Source organism: Cibotium barometz, chromosome 40 (genome assembly GCF_041138505.1).
Source record: "Cibotium barometz isolate CiBa-2024 chromosome 40, ASM4113850v1, whole genome shotgun sequence".
In the NCBI taxonomy this organism is placed as follows: domain Eukaryota; kingdom Viridiplantae; phylum Streptophyta; class Polypodiopsida; order Cyatheales; family Cibotiaceae; genus Cibotium; species Cibotium barometz.
Window position 1 is genome coordinate 25,506,879 of NC_141085.1, and position 20,761 is coordinate 25,527,639.

The 20,761-nt window shown below is 39.2% G+C and overlaps 1 protein-coding gene across 2 annotated transcripts; it reads left to right on the top strand.

The window, feature by feature from the left end:
- The first annotated feature begins 17,962 nt into the window (after nt 1-17,962).
- Nucleotides 17,963-19,773, top strand: LOC147615353 (uncharacterized). 2 transcript variants are annotated; one of them, XM_086779439.1, is made up of 2 exons: nt 17,963-18,392; nt 18,486-19,773. In XM_086779439.1, exons 1-2 carry the CDS (start codon nt 18,059-18,061, stop codon nt 18,872-18,874), a joined length of 723 nt encoding a protein of 240 aa, XP_086635565.1. In that variant the 5' UTR covers nt 17,963-18,058; the 3' UTR covers nt 18,875-19,773. The 2 variants fall into 2 exon arrangements, with proteins under 2 accessions (XP_086635565.1, XP_086635566.1); XM_086779440.1 differs by having other exon boundaries at nt 17,963-18,140; nt 18,243-19,773.
- The last annotated feature ends 988 nt before the right edge of the window (nt 19,774-20,761 follow it).

The following is a 20,761-nucleotide window of genomic DNA, read 5'->3' on the forward strand; positions in this document are numbered from 1 at the left end:
CACACTCACAAAACCCTAAAAGAGAACACACAAGGTGAGAGGCTGAAAATCTTCTCCTCCTTCAGACAACACTCAACACACCATATACAAAGATAAGAGTACACACAATATGAAAAGGTACTCAACCAAATACATACTAGGGTTCTCTATAGTGTGAACCCAACTAAATAAGCTGGTGCTATAACTATGCTAGTAGTCTCTAGAATGGCTGTCACCCACAGAGCCTATCATCCCACTGACCGCATATCACCCATGATCTCACCAACCATGCCAGTGGTGTAAGTGTGGGGCCTATCCCCCAAGCGGGTCATCAGTGTCCACCGCCTCACTAGATGAGCTCGATATCTCAACACTCCCCCTCGAGCTCAACTCCATCTCATGTACACCAAGCGAAGCCCTGAATCTACGGAGCTTCTTTGTACCCAATGCTTTGGTGAAGATGTTAGCGACCTGATCCTGTGTGCTGACATAAACAAGGTCAACGTCTCTTGTCAAAACCTTCTCTCTGACAAAATGGTAGTGGACCTCTATATGCTTCATGCGAGCATGAAAAACTAGGTTCCTGGCCAACTGTATACTGCTAATGTTGTCACAGAAAATGACAACTTGTCTATCCACTGATAGACCCAAATCTGCAAGTAGCTTTCTCAACCAAGCTACCTCACATGCTGCCATAGCAGCACCTCTGTACTCGACCTCTCTACTGGATAGAGAAACTGTAGGTTGCTTCTTGCTGCTCCAAGTCACAAGAGCACTCCCCAAAGAAAACATGAAGCCACTAGTAGATCTCCTATCTGAGATACTACTAGCCCAATCAGTCTCCGTACCCATGTACACATATCTCTGTCCCAGTTTCATAAAATAGTCCACAATGCAAAGTAGACCTCACATATCTCAGTTTGCATCTCAATGAATCCAAATGCGGCTTTCAAGGAACCTGCATAAACTGACTCACCAACCCCATAACATAGCTCAAATCTGGCTTGGTGATCGTCATGTAGATCAAGCTTCCTACTATGTGCCTATACATAGTAGGATCCTCCAAAATCTCTCCTGAATCTGCACTCAACTTGCCATTCTGATCCAATGGCACTGAGATAGGCTTACAGCTTGTCATACCATACTTGGACAACATGTCCAAGCCATACTGTCTCTGAAGTAATACCATGTGGTGACCTAATCACCTCAATGCCCAAGAAATATCTGAGCTCCCCAAATCCTTCATCTCAAAATTTTGTCTAAGCAAGATCTCTGCATCATGGTCCCCCGTAATGATCAGGTCATCTACATAGATGACAACAAGCACAACCCCTCTATCACTGTGTCTCACAAACAGCGAGAAATCTACATTGGCTACATGAAAGCCCAATAGTGACAAGATATTCAAAAATCTTGTCAGACCATGCTCTTGGTGCTTGTTTTAAGCCATAAAAGGCTTTCTTCAACCTGCAAACATGCTCGGGGTGACTCACATCCTCATAACCAGGTGGCTGCAACATATACACCTCTTCCTCCAAATCCCCATGCAAGAATGCATTCTTTACATCCATCTGATGTAAAGACCATTGCTTTGATGCAGCCACTACTATCACAACTCTCACTATTGCCATCTTGGCAACTAGGCTGAAAGTTTCCTCATAATCAATGCCATATGTCTGCGCATATCCTTTGGCAAACCAATCTAGCCTTGTACCTGCTTATGCTTCCATCACTGTTATGTTTTACTTTGTACACCCACTTGTATCCAATGGCTTTCTTACCTTTAGGCAATTGCACTAAATCCCAAGTCTCATTTCCATATAGTGCATCCATCTCCTCATCCATAGCTTTCTCCCAACACACATTTCCAATAGCCTCATCAATGCATGTGTGGGCTCTACAACATGTATAACTTTTGCCATGTATGCATAGTGATGTGCCACATAACCATCATAGGTAAACCTCTGCACAGGATTCTTCACTCTCCCATATCTTCGCAGCTTTGCATTCACGGCTTCCATAGCCTTCTTTACACCAGGTGTTCTCATAGCTGGTATCCCAAGATCCTCATCAAGGCTCATCTCTGAGCCACTAGACTCTCCATCAACATGAGAATGCCCTGCAAAAATGTCACGCATACTGAGGGGCTCAACCACTTTCTCTTTTTTGCCTTTATGTGATGTACTAATCACATTTGCAGGACTGGTATTATGACACAGCCTGCCACTCCATGGTCTATCAACTAAACCACTAGATGAGGACTCTCTTGGTCCACTCAAAGACTGTGATTGCTGACTTTCCTTTGGCTTGATGGTTTGAGGGATCTACTCTTGTTTGCAACAAGAGTGGCCACCAATTCTTTTGAAGAGGAAATGGTCAAAAACTAGTGTGTTTTTGGCTCTAGGAGGAGTAGAGTAACAGTGCATAACACACTATTAAGCTTCTACAAAGGGGGAGGCTTCTATTTATAAGAAAAAGTGAGCTTCTAACCAAGCAATTGATTCTAGAATTTTCCAAATCAGTTTGGTCAATTTTTGACCATTTTTGGGTCAGTTTAGTTCACCTTTTGGATCTAGTTTCGAATTAGGAGAGAGGAGAGATGAAATATCTAATTTCATTGATTTAAAATTCAAACGCAATGATGGGAAAAAGGTGCCTACTTCATGAGGGAAAATCCCCACTCTGAGGTGTCAAAAATTCAAAAGCAATGATGGGAAAAAGGTGCCTACTTCATGAGGGGGAATCCCCACTCTGAGGTGTCAAAAATTCATTTTTTTAGTATTTCCTTTGGTCCTTAGTCCACTCTTCATCTTATGTGAGTATTTACTCATTTTTGGAAGGGATTTTCTTTATTTCTTTAATTTACCTCATCCCCTACATTTGGATTAATCTAATTGGTCCCTCAGAACCTTAATCTAAAATTTTTAAAAAATCTGGACCCTTAGGATAAGGCCTTTTGAACGTATTATAATTTGTTTCTAATGCACCTTCTGAAATTCTTTTTGAACTTCTGTTTCGAGGGAATTTATTTTAATAAGATGATATATTTTTCCATCCAAAAATATTTAAAAACTGAATCACCTCTCTCAAGAAGATTTTCTCTCTCTAGGCCAAGACAGGTAGAAACAAGATCTTTTATATTTTTGAAGAGGGATTTGATTACAAGGGAAGATAATGGACTTCTTGAGAGGCTAGGGAGGAATCTTACATGGCTTGTGATGATGCCCTTTGTGTGACAGGATTCTTGTCAAATGTTGTTGAGTAGGACCTGATCCTGTCTTCTTCTGCCCCATGTGCTTTTTGTTTTTATGCATAATTAAGTTCTCTTAGAAGCAGATTTTCATGAAGTACAAGAATTGAGTCATATAGACTCTTATTGAACTACTATGTGTTGTACATTACCTGTGCAGGAGTGTTCAAGGTGACTATTGCATGGATTCATGTAGTGATGAATACAACAATTCACTTATCCAAGGTCCACCGAAGACATCATACTCAAGGGAATCTAGGGTAACATGGAATGTAAATTCCATATCGCCATTGATTGTCTGAGTAGTGTATCTTAAGTAACCTGGAACTTCAATGTTTTGTCCATTGGCTCTCGTGCAAGACTATTGCTTGCAGGGATGAGTCTAGGGTGTCCCAATGACACCCAAGTGTCTATTGTCATCACACGATGTTATGACTAGCTCGAGGGCTAATCAATGCGCGTTTGTGCTGAACATCATTTCCTGTAGGGAAATCCAACCATACCATGATAGAATATTCCAAGGGAACCATGGGTGTTTCGGTTATTGTTTCAACTTCAGATCATGTTTCTGATTCATATTTCCATTTACTTTCATCCTCTGTTTGGGTCTTCGCTTTTTCAAGAGTACCCAATGCATACACTGGCACACTTGGCCCTCTGACAATTCTTAATGAGGGATGTTTGGAAACTTATGAATCCTCATAGTCCTGTTTTATGTAGTTCATTATGTCCTTATATAACTCAGGTTGAGCCATTAAAGGTGCAAGTGCCGATGTGATGATGGCTTTATCTCATGAGAGAAGAGCATTCCTCCAAATGAGGTTTTGAGAGATTGTTTTAATCTTGTAAGGTAATTATCGAATTCCTCACGTGCTTTCTCAAGCCTATAGTTTGTACAATCTGTCTCAAATGACTCTTCTGTGTAGAGAGGTAGAGAGTATGTCTTCCTCTTGAAAGGAAAAGCGGTACTCATCTAGGCTTTGTATTTTGGTTGCTCTTTTAGGATTGGCATTATGAGGCTCAATCACAACTAGTGACCCTGTACGACATTAAACCAAGCTAAGCATGCTCTCCTGAGCTTGCTTTTTGCATTCCACATATGTCATATGATCATCATTATCCATTTGGGGTGGTTGGGTGGATTCTAGTTTCTTTCTTGGTCTATGGTGCACTGAGCGAAGAGCAAGAACTTGTTTCATCCTCACTTAGTGATGTACTAGAACTTGTTTCATTCTCTGACTTTCTTTGATTTGTCAGTTTTTCATTATGTTTACCCATGCGACGAGATCGAATTTTCTTTTGGGTTTTTGTATCCTGTGTAGCACGCATGGGTGTTGTGGTTTGTGTTGTGTCTTTTGATGTGAATGCTTTTGCATCTTGTATAGCATTTGGCTCTTTTGTGTTTATGTCCCCTTTTGGGTTTATGTCCTCTACAGGCTCCTTTTCCCTGTCTTTTAATTCGACCTTGGTTTTGATAGTTTTTTGTCCCTTGTCTTTCTTTGGTTTAGAAGGTTTTGTTTTCTCTTTTAGGTTCTATTTTAAAGCATGTTCTTCTACCCATGTTCTTCTACCCATGTTGAGGTATTGTCTTTTGCTTTCCTTTTGGCTATTTCTCATGCCTTGGATTGTAAAGCATGTAAGCACATTCAAGGATACTGTGGACAATTGCCCGTTTTGTACACTTAAGATGTTAAGAGTTGTATTTTGTGAGACAAGTTGCGTTGAAGCAACTCGTCTTGGGTAATATTGAAACATGTGATCAATGCCACATCGTTCACGCATTGGTCGCAAGGTGTCAGTGACTATGGGCATGAAAGTACTATTAAAAGGACTCTTGATTCCTTTCTCTTTTAGTCAAATTCAAGGGTTTTTTGATGGTTTTAAATTTTTTTTGAAAGATTAACAATTTCAACAAAAAACGCACAATCAAACTAGAATTAATAATCTTACTCCTAATGCTCGCTAACACTCTAATCCAAACAATTTCAACAAAAAACACACAATCAAACTAGAATTAATAATCTTAGATCTATGTTTAAACTAAAGAGAGCTAACATTCACTAAAAACTACATTCTATTGCATTGTTTGATGCAATGGATGCAAACTAAGCCAATACAAACTATGTGCAAGCCCTAAGAACATGAAAAACCACCAAAACAACAACAAAAACAACAAATTAATCTAAAAATTAAGTAAAAAGCATTCTTTTCAAAAACAAAAAAGAGAGCTATTCTATACCAAATCTCACACAAATCACCATCAAATCCACATCTTTTTCATGGAAAACCATTAATCAGGATAATGGGCAATGGGTTATACGTAGATTAGAGGTAAAATGATGGAAAAAGCCAAGGGATAGCTCCCCGACAGCGGTGCCAAAAATGTTATGGCTCACCCTAACCCTCCTTTGAAACACATCCAAAAAGAGATTACCTGGTGAACCGAACTGTTGTGAGGATCTTTCCAATGGCCGAGCTCGTAACCCTTAAGGTCTCCAAGCTCTAAAACTCCTTGAGAAGTAATTCCACCGTGTCTTCGTCGCGAGTGTTGTCACACCGCCACGTTGCACTACAGGTCCTCGTCCCTCCTCTCACCTCACTTCACTCACAAACACTCACTAGCATGCATTAGGGAGAGAGATGAGCAAGAGGATTAGCAAGAGCAAGACTTAATTACACAATGGGAGAGTATCTTGTATTATGAGAGAAATTCACTTATATACATGGCCATAAGTGTTCACACTCACTTAAACTATGGCCAACTAGGCACTTTAGGCTTATAAGATGCCTAATGCTATTACAATGACTACTCTCATAATATATCCATGAAGTACATCACTTAGTACTTCATCCTAACTTGCTACCACACACTCTTGAAGAAGCGAGAATCGCCATAAATACTCCGTCTCACACCATTACGGGCACCCGTCCAAGTTGTAGCTTTGGACACTATTGCTTCATATCTTGAATGTATGACTCTTTGATGTATCTACCACCATGACTCTTTGATGTAAGATAATGGCGATAGCTCTCTTGTTAATACTAGAATTGGATTAACACAAGAAAATCGAAATTCTAGACAACATCCAATGATTCACAACAAAAATCATACATGGGTCGAAGAGGCCAGTCTAGAGGCAGGGGGAGACAAAGAGGCCGAGGTGGTTGGTAAAGAAATCAGAATGCAAATAGAATAGAGTGCTATTATTGTGGCAAACCAGGGTACATAGCAAAGGACTGCTATAAAAAGCAAAATGACATTAAAAGTGGAAAGTTGCAGTAAGACAACTATCCATCATCTAGTAAAAAGGGAGGTGATGATAGAAGTGATCAATTGTTTGTGATGTAGCACCTGCTCAGTTCCATAACAGGAGATGTGTCAAGATCTCAAGATACATGGTATGTGGATTCTGGTGCCTCTAACCACATGACCAGTCATGCTGAGTGGTTTAGTGACATGTAGAAAATGAAAAAACCAAGTTATGTGATGATACCATTGTGCATGTAAGTAAAGTGCCATTGTCTATACAGGATGGAAAAATGAAGTACTTGGTAGATGTACTTCATGTTCTAAATATTACAAAGAACCTAGTTTTTGTTGGATAGATGGCAGGGTTGCAAGTCCACCTTGTTTTATCATTTCAACCGCCTTCATTCTCAATCGTGATTGCTCCACCTGTTCCTTCGTTTTTATATTTTCATTTTACATTTTCGTCTCTCCTGTCCTTTCTGCATCTTTGTATTGCCTTCCCTATGGAGCACACTGTCACCTTTGAGTGGGAGCTTGATGGTTGCAGCAAAAAATCTCAAACTTTAATACTTCTCCACCAGACCATGCTTGTCAGTCATGGATATCTACAAGGGTTTCTGCCTTCATCACATGCCCTTTCTAGAGTGAAAGCTACTAGGACCAATGGAAGCCTACAGGAAATCATCGCTCATTATGATATGGAGGAAAATAAAAACTACCTCATAGATATTACTCAAAGTAAAACATATATGCTACAATGTAGTCCTCTCTGTGCTGCTAGTCTTGATCCTAGTGCTAATGACATTGCCCAAGATGTCCACACCCATGTTCATATCTCGAGCTCCTCCTCTGAGAGTGACTTGAATGGCTCAGCAACTGTTTTGCAACCAGGTGAAGGCACAAGCAATCCAAAAGGTTCAAAGCACAATATCTCTGAAGATGAATGTATTACTTTTTCAAAGAGTATACTTTCAGTTCTTCGTACAAGAAGGAGCAACCTTCTCTTCTACGTTCATTGTTAGAAAAAGTTACTCAAGTCATCCAAGTCCAGGAGGTGCCAAGACATTATGATGGTGAGTCCATCCTAGAGTTTCCACCAACATATGGCAAAATAGGAAATATGGATGGAATAGAGCAAAAATATGATGGTCACCTATGGACATGTCCAGTAACATCAAACATGTCTGTAAGTTGTACTGTGCGTATTAGCTATTGTGTTGGTACTTTGGAGTGCCATAGGCTCAGCTGTCCTTTTTACTTGAACAATAAAAGGTATAAGAACACCTTCTTTCATGGACATCTAACAAAAAAGATTGCAGTTGGACTTCTGATGTCCAGAGGATGAGAAAACTAAAATAGTTTGTCACTTTTGTCGCAAAACTGCACACTGTGTGCAAGTGTGTAGATGTGTTGTGTATTACGTAATGCCTCGTGACACAACTATTACAAGAATGATGCTCCACACTGGGCTGCATGAACATCCAGTTCAGCCAGGAACTTCAAGGTCAATGTTGGAGCGTGTGAAAATGTTTGTTTCTCAAGTGTTGAAAGCCTAGAGAAGTGCAGGTCCTCGAAAAATACAGATGGATATTGTGAAGGATATGCTGTTTTCCTCCATGATGAATCAAAATGATGAGCTACCTATAAGTATTGGGGATCATGAGCTCTGTAATTTTTTGGAGGAGTTGAGTCCTCTTGTGGAAAACCAGAGGTGAGTATTCATTCTGTAACTTAATTATATTTGGATGTATTTTTCTACATTCGGTCCTCTGTTTATTGTGAAATTATGTTTTTTAGGTTTAGACGCATTGTATCCCAGGAGAAAAGAAAATTGATGCCAGCAGGAGAGGGCTTTGATAGCATCCTTCTTATACAGAGAAGATCTCGCTATTCATTTATACAAGGTAGCCGTTTCCCAGGACAAGGTGGCCCTGATGACAAATGTTATGTCTTTAAGATGTCTTTGCGAGGACCAGCATCAGGCATGGACTTGGTGAATCGCATGCGGTGTGATAGTGGAGGTGACTTGTCAAAGTCCTGGGTTTTGTTTGATCACACTCATCGAGTTTTTGGTTGGTCAACAATGGCTTGTCATGTTTACGACCCAAGGTGAGACTACGTACTTCAATTTTTTTCTTTTTTTCATTTACCTCCCTTGAATGATAGCTGATTGAAAAAAATTCTCTCCAAAATCCTATAAGGTACATAGATAGGTATATTTGTGCCTATATTTAAGTTTCTTTGACATAAAATGTGTGTTTATATGTAGGAAGGTAGGTAGGTATGTATGTATGCATGCATAAAATGTGTGTTTATATGTAGGTAGGTAGGTATGTATGTATGCATGCATGTATATGTTTGGGAGTATGCATGCATGTATGTATGCATGTATTGTATAAATGTGTGTATATATGGTAGGTAGGTAGGTAGGTGTGTTTGAGAATATACATGTATATATGTATGTATGTATGTATGTATGTGAATGTATTTATTTCTCTTTGATAAATACTTACTATATAAAAGCTCACCAAAATGTATCATTTTTCTTACAAGCTCGCATAAAACTATCTTATCTCCAAAAAGCTCGCCAAATAAAGCTCGCAAAAAAATCAAACCCACGTGCACCATTCCCTTAAAAGCCTCTCGAGGTGGCATCTTCACCTTTACCTACCCCCTGTGAGCAACAATCCTCTCCACCTACTAACACTAATAACACCTTCACTAACCCAACTAACCTCAATATAGAACAGCCTTTTAAGCAAGCTTTGAAGAACAAACAAGATCTATCATTAGGGAGGTCACAGATGCGGGTACCCAAGAGCATAATCAAAGCATAGGGGTAGTACTATGAAGGAATGGTAATCTATTGAAGAGCTACAAAGCATATGAAGGAAATGGTAATCTATGGTGAATACCCAAAAGAGTTACAGAGCCTGAACCCATTACCAAGAGCAGAAATAAGACACCACTCTACAATTACAAAAAGCACACTTTTATGGCACTACTATGACTCCCTAAGGAAGTTGGCATACACCTCTCGCTCCATACAACAGGAAACCCCATGGGTAAGGCCAAAACGATGGTGGGTACAATAACCACTGCTTAGTGCACAAGGGTATTTTAAAGGCAACAACAACCAAGCTAGTCACCTCATCCCTCTCTAGCTCTCAAACCACTGCCAAGAAATAATGGAGGTCAAAAGCCCCCCTTGGGAACCATAAACCACCACCAGGAGCCTAATCTAAAGGCAAAGAGAAATTTGAAGGCACCCGTGCCACAAAGTGACACTATGAAAGGGAGGACATATCCTCCACATCTGACACCCCAAGAGTTAGCAATCAGGCTCTCATAAACTAGGCCCATCATTACAAAAACAACACATTATTGGAAGGACTCTAGTGGAAGGACTCCGCATCATCACTGCACTCAAAGAGGGACCTCAAGTGAAAGGAGGAGACATTAGAGTGACTCACCCACCCAAATATTTAATTAGGCTACATTCTCAAACCTCGATAAGTGGGCCAAAAACACGTATAAAATCCTTCTTCAATAGAGAGGGATGCGAACTAAATAAACCTTGAATCCCTAAGAAAAAGGGCTAAGGGTAAATGTCAATGAAGAAAGTCATAAAGAGTCAAGGTAAGCAAGAGAGATAGAGAAACTAAGAAAAGCAAGTAATGAACAAAGCAGTAAAGAGTCAAGGTACGTACGAGAGATAGAGAAACTAAGAAAAGCAAGTAATGAACAAAGCAGAAGTGAAGGGGGTTGTGAAAGAGAACCCTATTGTGAGAAATATGGTACCACTGAGGATAAGAAAGATAGGATGTGAGTATGAGTAAGCCAAAACATGTATCAAACCTAGAAAGAAGTCACATGAGCAACTTTGAATTGTCTCATAAATTGAGCCCAAGGTAATCCATGTACCACCTCATATAAAAGGGGTCATTTTCAAGCAACCAGAAGTGACGCAAGCTCTCAAGCCTCTTTATGAGTACAAGTCTCAATCTTGTAACCTAATTATACTTAAATCTAGAGCTTAACTAGTTTAGTTTATTCATCATGATGATTGTAATTAGTTGTAGGATTAATTCACCCTCACCATAGCTTAGCACTAATCACATTAATTCACCCTCACCATAGCTTAGCACTAATCACATTGTAATTAGTTGTAGGATTAATTCACCCTCACCATAGCTTAGCACTAATCACATTGTAATTAGTTGTAGGATTAATTCACCCTCACCATAGCTTAGCACTAATCACATTATAATTAGTGTAGGATTAATTCACGCACACCATAGCCATGCACTTAGGTATCACCCACCTTAGCATAGCATGAATCGAATATGTACATTCTCCGAGTTAAAACACTATAGGTTAGCACTAATCACATTATAATTAGTGTAGGATTAATTCATGCTCACCATAGCCATGCACTTAGGTATCACCCACCTTAGCATAGCACTAATCATCGAATATGTATGTTCTCCAAGTCAGAACACCCAATCTAGTTTCTCCAAGCTAGTGCCAAACCTTAACTATATTTGTCCATGTTTCTTGGAGAAACTACCTCATCTCAATGAAATATTTTTCATAGAGAGAGAGAGAGAGAGAGAGAGAGAGCTCTGTTTATGTGTTTGTGTTTGACCACACAAATTTATAGTTAAACAGAGACATAAATTTTAATGAGAGAGAGAGAAAGAGAGAACAACAATGAGAGTAGAGGGATTATGCATGAGAGAGAGAGAGAGAGAGAGAGAGAGAGAGAGAGAGTAGAGTGTATGAGAGGGAGAGAAAATTATATCCGTATGTGTGTCTTTGTTTGTAAGAGGTAGAAAGAGTGTGTATGTGTGTGTGTGTGTATATATATATATATATATATAGATAGATAGAGAGAGAGAGAGAGAGAGAGAGAGAGAGAGAGAGAGAGAACATGAACACGATATTTGTATTTGTGTGTGCATGTGCAGGTGTGTGTGTGTGTGTGTGTGTGTGTGTGTGTGTGTAGGCAAGGGAGAGAGATAGATGAAGACAAACAAAGAGAGATCTACCTTTTTGAATCTGTGTGAGAGAGAGATTGTGTTCCATGTGGGTGTGTGCCAATAAGTGCATGTGTGTGTGTGTGTGTGTGTGTGGGAGAGAGAGAGAGAGAGAGAGAGAGAGAGAGAGAGAGAGATCTTAATGTGCATGCATGTGTGAGTGAGAGATGGAAATCAAATGCATGTATGTAGAGAGCAAGGTAGAGATTAATCAATTAAACCACAAGATGCCAACGGTCCAGAAAAGATAGTGTGTTGCTTGATATGGTAACTAGAAACAAAAGGGAGAAAGAAAAACAAATCAAAACCATAGAGTCCACTTAATGTCATCAAGAAACCTAGAACAAAACCATACACCAAAACAAATAATTAGTCCATGGAATCACTGCTTTTTTCCTCCTTTAACGAGGCACAGCCGCCCCCTCCCACAGAACAACCTAGAACAAAACCATACACCAAAACAAATAATTAGTCCATGGAATCACCGCTTTTTTCCTCCTTTAACGAGGCACAGCCGCCCCCTCCCACAGAACAAGATCTTCTCAGGACTTAATCTAACTAACGTAACTAATCGCATTTAATTGTTTCGCAGGAATCCTCCGATCCAGCCTAGCGGCCCATGGGTTAGCCAACCACCCAACCACTGTATTGGTGGGATTCCTTTATAAAGATTTGGTTGTGTTTTGCCCGGGTACCGAGGAAAAGAGTTCCCAGGCTCCCTAGCCACCGGCGATTCATGCAAAAATTAAGGTAGGCATACCACGTACACACCCAATATGAGATTGCCATTTATAACAGTTTCGGCTGGCTTTAAAACAATCCTTCAATATGAGATTGCCATTTATAACAGATTCGGCTAGCTTTAAAACAATCCTTCAATAGAAATCATAATATTACTGATCATCATCCTCCAAATTTCTGAGTCCATTGTATTACAAAATGTATCCTCTAGACTCTCTGTTGAAGACCAGCTGGCCAACCAACGAGATCGAGTATCAAAATTTGATTCACAAAAATCTTTCCTTTTAGTCCATCCGAATCTTCCTCAACGCACGCATGGGTGTCCTAGCAACCGCGAGCCCGTGCATCACCTAGTCAGAACCCTTTAGGATCCCCCTTAGGTGTCCTAGCACTTCACTCAGGGACCGCTTCATCGATCCTTGCCCATCATACCGGAAGCGCACCATTTTTACCGTACCGAGACTGGTCAAGACCTCGATAGGCTTTGCCGCGACGAGCAACGTCCCTCGACGACTCCCCGCTAGCTGTTGCAAACCTCCTCTTAGTAAAACACATGCCAAATGCTTCCTCCAGCATTCTGGCGTAAAAAAGTCCTTTAAATGAAAAACAGAGGTTCTATGTAAGTAAAATTCCCAGTTTGAGATTGGTTCCACAAAAACCCCTTTTTCCTTTATTTTCCAATTTCATAACGAGAACCCTTGATCTCTCATCAGGGTAATCTACCCATCATTTGACTGATTGTCCAACTAGATTCTTGGTGATTTCAGTTAAAGGGAGGAAAACTAGTTTAGTTCAACGGTAGTCTATTCTTTGTATTTAGGAACTGGAATTGGTTCACGAAGTTTTTGCTTGATTCAGATCGAGAGATGGACAAGTAGGTTTACTGTCCGTCCCTCTCTGTCCGTCCCTCTCGTAGTCTAATTATTCGGTTTAGTTCCAACAAGGATTTTCTTCAAATAAACATCTACTTTTGGGTAAATACCAATTTAGTGATTTAGCCACATAAAATACCTAAAGATATTCTTTCTACCATTTAATTTCTCAACCTTAATTCTCGAGGTAGAATTATGGTGAAAATTCATCTTTTGACACCTAAAACTAATTCAAATATTCTTTTCTTAAATATCATAAAAATTTTCTTTTAACTAAATCCCAATATGTATTCTTTTTTAATAAGCTTAAAATTCCTCTTTTTCTCATTTAATGAGTGCAATCCAAATGTCATGGGAATTCCTCTTTTATCATAAATTAAATCTATCTAAAATTTCTCTTTAAATTAAATAAAAATAATCAATACTCCAAATATACCAAGAATTCTCTTTTTCCATTTAAATGATTGAATTCCAAATATGATGGGAATTCCTCTTTTATCATTTAAATTTTTCCTATGCATAAAAATAAATTTAACTAAAATTTCTCTTAAAATTAAATAAAAATATCCATTAATCCTAATATGACAAGAATTCCACTTTTTTCATTTAAATGATTGAATTCCAAATATGGTGGGAATTCCTCTTTCATCATTTAAATGTATTCATGCATAAAAATAAATTTAACTAAAATTTCTCTTAAAATTTAAATAAAAATATCCATTAATTCCATTATACTAAGAATTCAACTTTTCTCATTTAAATGATTGAATTCCAACTATGATGGGAATTCCTCTTTCATCATTTAAATTTTTCATGCATAAAAATAATTTATCTAAAATTCTTCTTTAATTTTAAATAAAATATCTATTATTTTAATATTCTAATTTTTCTCTTTTTCCATTGGAATACATGAATCTCCATTATCATGGGGATTCCTCTTTTATCATAAAAATAAAATTACTAGAAATTTCTCTTTTTCTCTAATTAACTATTTATGCATAAACATTAAAAATCAATTTTCCATGGATATGATGAGAATTATTCATTTAACATAGGATGACTAATCCTAGAATATGGTAGGAAGTCATGTTTTCACATTATGCATGAAAATGATTTATGTGTTAATTTTCAAGAATTTTGCCATAGCTCCGCTGCTATTACTGATAATTTTGAAAAGCATAAGGTTTAGTAATACAATATGATAGAATAACTATCATTTGGAACAATATCCAATTTATGGACTTAATTCCTAAGTTTATCATAATTTATGTAATATAAAAGCATTAAAAAGCTATTTGGTCTCTAGCTTGACTAGCATAGAGTTTGCTTTTAGAATTAAGAATTGCTGCATGAGAAACATCATTTGAATAGAGAATTGGTCATAGGAATGACCATTATTTGGGGGAGAGAGAGAGATATACTTTAAAAAAATTCTAATTAAGCATAAATGTAAAATTTATGTGATTAATCATTAAAATTAATTAGAGAGCTTCATTTGCATTGAAAAACCATTCAATTGAGTACTTCTCAAGCTTGAGAGGGGTTGAGAAGTGAAAAACATTTAGAAGATTAAGAAAAAACCATAAAGCCACACCTTACCTCTTGTTTTGCTTGATTCTCTATTCTTAGGAGAGGCCCCCAACCAATCAATTGGTTAGTATGTTGAGGAAAACTCCAAGGAAGGTTGAAGAGAGAGAGAAGCCCCAATCTCTCCAAATTGTAGAGGGTTTTTAGAGGATAATTAAAAATATGCTTATTCTAATGTAATATTGGCATGGTCTAGTTCACAGATGAGAATACAAAAGAATGAGGGTCTATTTATAGGTAAGGGAGGCCACTAACTGAGTCCAACTAAGTTTTAGAAATTTTCAGCTTCAGTTTGGCTAAATTTGGACAAGATTTGGACCAGTTTGGCTCCCTTTTTTATTTGGTTTGATCCAGGAGAGATAAAAAAATCTTAATATTTTTGAGTTTAAAACTCATTCACATGTGTGAAATAGGCGCCTCCTTGAAGGCTCCCCCTTTCCTTACCATGGTGTCAAAATTGTATGATTACTCCAAAATATCTCATTTTTTTAGTAATATTTCATAATTTTTAACTAATAAATCTTGTACTCAGTCAACTCTTCATCTTATGTGGGCATTTACTCATTTTTGGGTATTTTCTTTTAGTCATTGGATTTATCTCATCCCAACACTTGGATTAATCTTATTGGTCCATAGGAACCTTAATTGGACCATAGTCCAAAAATTTCAAAAAATCTGGACCCTTAGGCTAAGGTCTTTTAAATCATTTTTAATTGATTCCTAATAAACCTTGGAAAATTTATTTTGATTTTCTGTTTCAGGGAAACATATATTTTGATATTTGTAGAATTTATATATCCAAAAATATCTCAATATTGAATTACCACTCTCTATAATTTTTCATCTCACTGGCAAAAACAAGGAAAATAATGTTTTCTTGTATTCAAAAGCAAGGAATGATTACAGGGGATTAAAGTAAAGCTTATTCATTATTCAGACTGAGGAGGAATCTTACACATCCTCCTCCACATCCTGAGAAGCCCCCAAAATTGATAGCAGCATAACCTTCTTTTGTAGTGTGATGCCACCAAAGGATCCAAGTTCTGGGGCTCACAAATCTCCTCATCGACCTATATGGCCAAGCAAGGATGACCAGTGAGAACAATGTTGCTCTCAATGTCCGCCTTGTTCCTGCTCCTATCTCCATCCTATCCCTACTCCTATCTCCATCACAATCTCTCCAATTGGGCAAAGAAGATCAATAAACAAAAGAAGAAAGGAGACACTCTTCTCCATGACTCCATGCTAAGGACCTCCTCTATTCTCCTTCTTACAATGCATCGATGATGGCAAGAAGTGTGACAAAATGTATGAATCAAGATTCAAATGGAGTCTAGTTATAAACACTACTAGTAGCCAACATAAAAAGCAAGGGCACCTTTCCATGCCTATGCAACAAGATGATCTAAAATGCACAAGCTTAAACCATACATAATTCCCATGTCACTGCATTATTACTATATACAAGGCAAGGAGAATGTGCAATCCACAGATATTATGCTATTTCATCAAAATAAGTAACAAAGCAAAAAGTATGAGCATTCCAAATGTCACCTTTACACCCAACCTGATCTTATCTACCATGCCAATAGGTTCCATGGTTTGAGCCATCAACTAAAGTAAAGAAAAAACGTTATACTCCAACAAGAGGGATAGGAATTTCCAATTTATTAATGAAAACAAGAATACACACCTTGAGACTACCTCTAGCTTCATTCTTGAAGCTATGCGCTCAGCTTGCCATACACTATGAGGAGAGCACATCACCAATGTCCAACCATAATCATCCATGGTGGGCACAACTACTCCCAATGCCATGCTAATGTGTTCATCGGTCAATATATTCCATATGGAAACCAAACTGCACCTTGGAAGGTAGTGGGCGAACCTATGGTGGGGAGATCAATGATGCAAAGATTTGCACTCCATGGAATGGGCTGACCATTCTTCTTCCTGCTCTCCTGTTTTGCAAGCCCCCAAAGATGTCTCGCAGCTTTGAAAATCCTCGTGTGAACTTCTTTTCTAGTATCTTGTTAGTAAGTGAATGTAGTCATGGCACCAAACCTTTACCCTCTCCCTCTCAGGACATGGATGAGAATGAGTCCTCCATAGACCCCAAAGGAATGTATATCCGCTCTAAGATTCTAACTGAAGGGTCCTCAATAGGCAACCCCCAAAGAATATCAAACCATTCAGCCTATGTGTCGGATTTACATAGAAAGCATCTACAAGACCAAACAAACATTTCTCTAGTGTGCAAGACACACATACCAATTCTTATAATCACAAAGAGAAGGATCTAGAAACTCACCTGCACCATACGATGTTTGAAAGTAGTAGTGATAATCTTTTTGAGCTATGTCACCTTTGCATCTCTTTCTTCCTTTGGGCAAGCTCTCAAGAAGCTTCTCGCATTGAGCTTCAAACTCAAAATTCCACTCCGTGTACCAATATCACATGGAAGCTCTTAATACAAGTCTTTTACCAACCCACATGCAATACTTTAGAGGAGCATAAACTCACCGAAAAAAAACATCCTTGCCAAAATGGCATGTGTCAAAGGACACATTTACTTGACTAATTTCTCTCTGACGTACCAACTCAATACTTTTCTTCTCATCATCTATAAACCTCTCCATCAAAGTCATCCATGTAAAAAGAATAGTAAGGTAATCCTTGATTGTTGGGCCCTATGGGCCCTCTCCACTCTACTCTCAAACCCTTTCCAAATACCTTCAATATTAAAATTTAAAGGTATAAATACTTGTAAATTTTGAGAGGTTATAGAAAAAAACCTTCAAATTAGAAAAAATCTTTATTAATAATTTCTCAGATTTGTAAGTTAAGGTTTTGTAAGTTTTGGGAAAATAGTTTTTTTTCGAGCACGGCATGCAACTCACAACAACAGAACAAGGAAATAGATGTATGGGCTATATGTGGGTGGTCTATATGATGTTGCATGCGACTCACAACAGAACAAGGAAATAGATGTATGGTGCTATATGTGGGTGGTCTATATGATGTTGTTATGGAAGCATACATGCAAAGTCACACTGGTGGTCTATATGATGTTGTTATGGAGGCATTTTCTTGGGCACTTTCCTTTCTACAAACGCTGGGCGGGCGGGGGGCCACTACTGCCCTAAGTTCAAGTGGAGGCATTTTCTTGGGCACTTTCCTTTCTACAACCGCTGGGCGGGCGGGGGGCCACGACTGCCCTAAGTTCAGGTGGAGGCATTTTCTTGGGCACTTTCCTTTCTACAACCGCTGGGCGGGCACTGCCCTTGGTGGGAGGCCAACGTGAAACAGCGATTGCCTCAGCCTGCCGGCAACGCCCACCATGGCATTTGTCCGTGTTCTAGTGCGGCGATGGCCCCTGCAGCGGCGAGCAGCGGCATCAGCATCATCAACCACCACCTCAGGTACCCTCTTCCTCCCACACTGCATTCTGCGATTCACTCCCTTTCGACTATCCCACACTCAAAGCGACGCAGATCCATCATGCCTGCCCCTTCCACACACAGTGCCGAAGCCCCCCCATGTCATCGCCTGGCACCCATTCATCTGCAGCCGCATAAACGTCATCGGCTACCTGAAGCACGACGTGGACATCACATACCTCGATTCAGGCCATACCCTTGGCCTCTCTCTCGTCAGAGCACCCCATCCCGGAGGTAAGTACATGCTGTTTCATGTGGAGTTCTGGGATGAGCTCGCTGAGATTGCTGCCGCCCACATGAAGAAAGGAGACTGTGTCTATGTATCAGGAACTTTCCATGTTATGCCTTCCGTGCATACATCTGATAAGATCAAATTGCGGTGGAAAGTCACAGCGACAGAGCTCAAGTATGTGAAGAGCTTGCAGAAAACGCCAGAAAAAGATGACCCATTGCAGGAAACCCTTGATAAAGAGAATGACACCCACGAAGAAAACCCTAGAAAAGAGCCATGGAGAAAAACCTTAGAAGAACATGATGACCCCATGGAGAAGGTCCTCGAAGAAGAAGATGACTCCATGGAGAAACCTCGACAAAGTGCTCAAGAACAGGTACATGGTTCAGATATGTGCAGAGTTGATGTGACGGGAAAACCCTTCAAAAAGATGACCTTCGAGGAGAAGACCTTAGAAGAAGATGACTCTATTAAAAAAACTTGATGGAGTGCACAAGTACAGATACACAGCTCGGCTATGTGCACAGTCTGTAAGCGTAAAACTCTAGAAGAAGATGACCGGCACAACCAGGTTAAGCTCAGAGTCCATGTCAGGTGAAAACCCTAGAAGAAAATGACCTTCCTATGGAGAAAACCCTAGAAGGAGATGACTCAAGGGAGAGAAACTTAGGCAGCTTAACCATGTGCAGAGTAACCACTGCAGGTAGCTCGACATGTGCGAAGCACGGAGAAGACAACTACATTGATGAGAAAACTGCAGAAGAAGATCACCCAAAGGAGCTCAAGTTTGTGCAAACTCATGTATGTACAATGTATGAAAGATGGTTGTGAGGAGAGAATTTTGGTGGGTTTGCAGGCACTTCAAGTGAAGGTCTTTGTGTGTTGATTACAAACATAGAAAGCAGACTAATCCAGTGATGACACGGCCTGCAGAACTGGATACGAGGAAATGTAGGGGATGACAGGAATGGATGGCTCCAATTTGCAGGAGTTGGGAAGCCCATTGCAAGTGAGCAGAGAATGGTGCCAGGATTAGCCCTAAATTGGTAAGAAGATTATCTTGCAATTCTGGAACAGAGTTTTCTCCACACACAATGGCTTGTAATCTAGAGTAGAGTGGCGTATTTCTAGTTGCAGGGCAGGCCCCTCATCTGTTCAAACACATGCATGAAATTGTGCTTTGCTGTGACCTTGAGGGTAATCATGCAGGTCAATCTCGGAATCCATCTGGGTGTCGTAGTGTGATAGCCAGGCGAGCCCTTGAACTCATGCCCCCTTCTGTTTTTTAATTTGAATAATGTGCGTCCCTTCCTAAACAATATGCAGTTAAAGTTGGCCAGTTGATTTCTATGAGATTTGGTGTGGTTTTCACTTTGCTAATAAGCTTGCTTAATGAAAATCGCCATATAACTTTATAGAACATGTTTTCATTCTAGAATCTTTGTTGTTGCTCCTGAGTATTTTTTCATCATCCTACTTATTCCATTTTTTCGTTGGAAGGATGAAAATGGTTTCTCCCGGCTTATTCCATTTAAAGAAAAGTGTTTTCTTGAAGGCATTTGAAACTACTTGTCGTGTTGACATGAAGTCAGAGTGCTGGAGAAATCACTTTTCTTAAGCGCAAATGGGTCATAGCCAAATGAATGGTGGCGCATATATGTATTGAATGGGACGTGTGTGTGTGTGTGTGTGTGTGTGTGTGAGAGAGAGAGAGAGAGAGAGTACACATGGTGATGTTATTGTTTCAAATTATGTAACTTGATATGGTGCTATATCTTCTTCTTTTTTTGAGTAAAAGTTTCTTTGCTCATGAGTACTTTGATGTGGTTAACCATAAGTGATCAAGCAAACCATGGTTTGGTATTAATTAAGTTAGCTTTTTAAGCTAGCACAGCAAAGTTGTTTCCTTTAAGTGGACAATAATGGTTATCATTTCATACATGAAATGGCTAACACTTCTTACTTGCAAGTTTCTTATGTTGTTGGCAAGATATTATGTTCATGGGATGTATCGAAGAGTCATAAATGACCCTTGGGATACTAATTTATACCATCTACAAGATGTGTAGTTCAATGCACTCTCAAAATAATTACCCCATACACTAACTACAAGGCTCAAGAGAGCTCTCAAGTGGTGCTTGACTCTTGGGAGGGTGTGCGTAAGGATCATGTCTGTTAAGATAGCAATTGATCAATTGATCAATCTTGCTTGCCTTCAGAGTGCAAGAATCTTTAATGATTGTACCCACTTTCTTCGAGATCAAACTATGTAAACTAGAAAGAAAGATGAGTAAAATAGAAAATTTATGACAAGCCTTTGACCAACATAGGGTAAACACAACATCATGTCGACAACGATAATAATAAAGAC

What these genes read in the sequence shown, in the direction of transcription:
- LOC147615353 (XM_086779439.1), top strand. Translation starts at nt 18,059, where the DNA reads ATGGCATTTGTCCGTGTTCTAGTGCGGCGATGGCCCCTGCAGCGGCGA. An exon ending in CAGAGCACCCCATCCCGGAG is followed by an intron (nt 18,393 to 18,485) that starts GTAAGTACATGC and finishes TCTATGTATCAG; the next exon opens with GAACTTTCCATGTTATGCCT.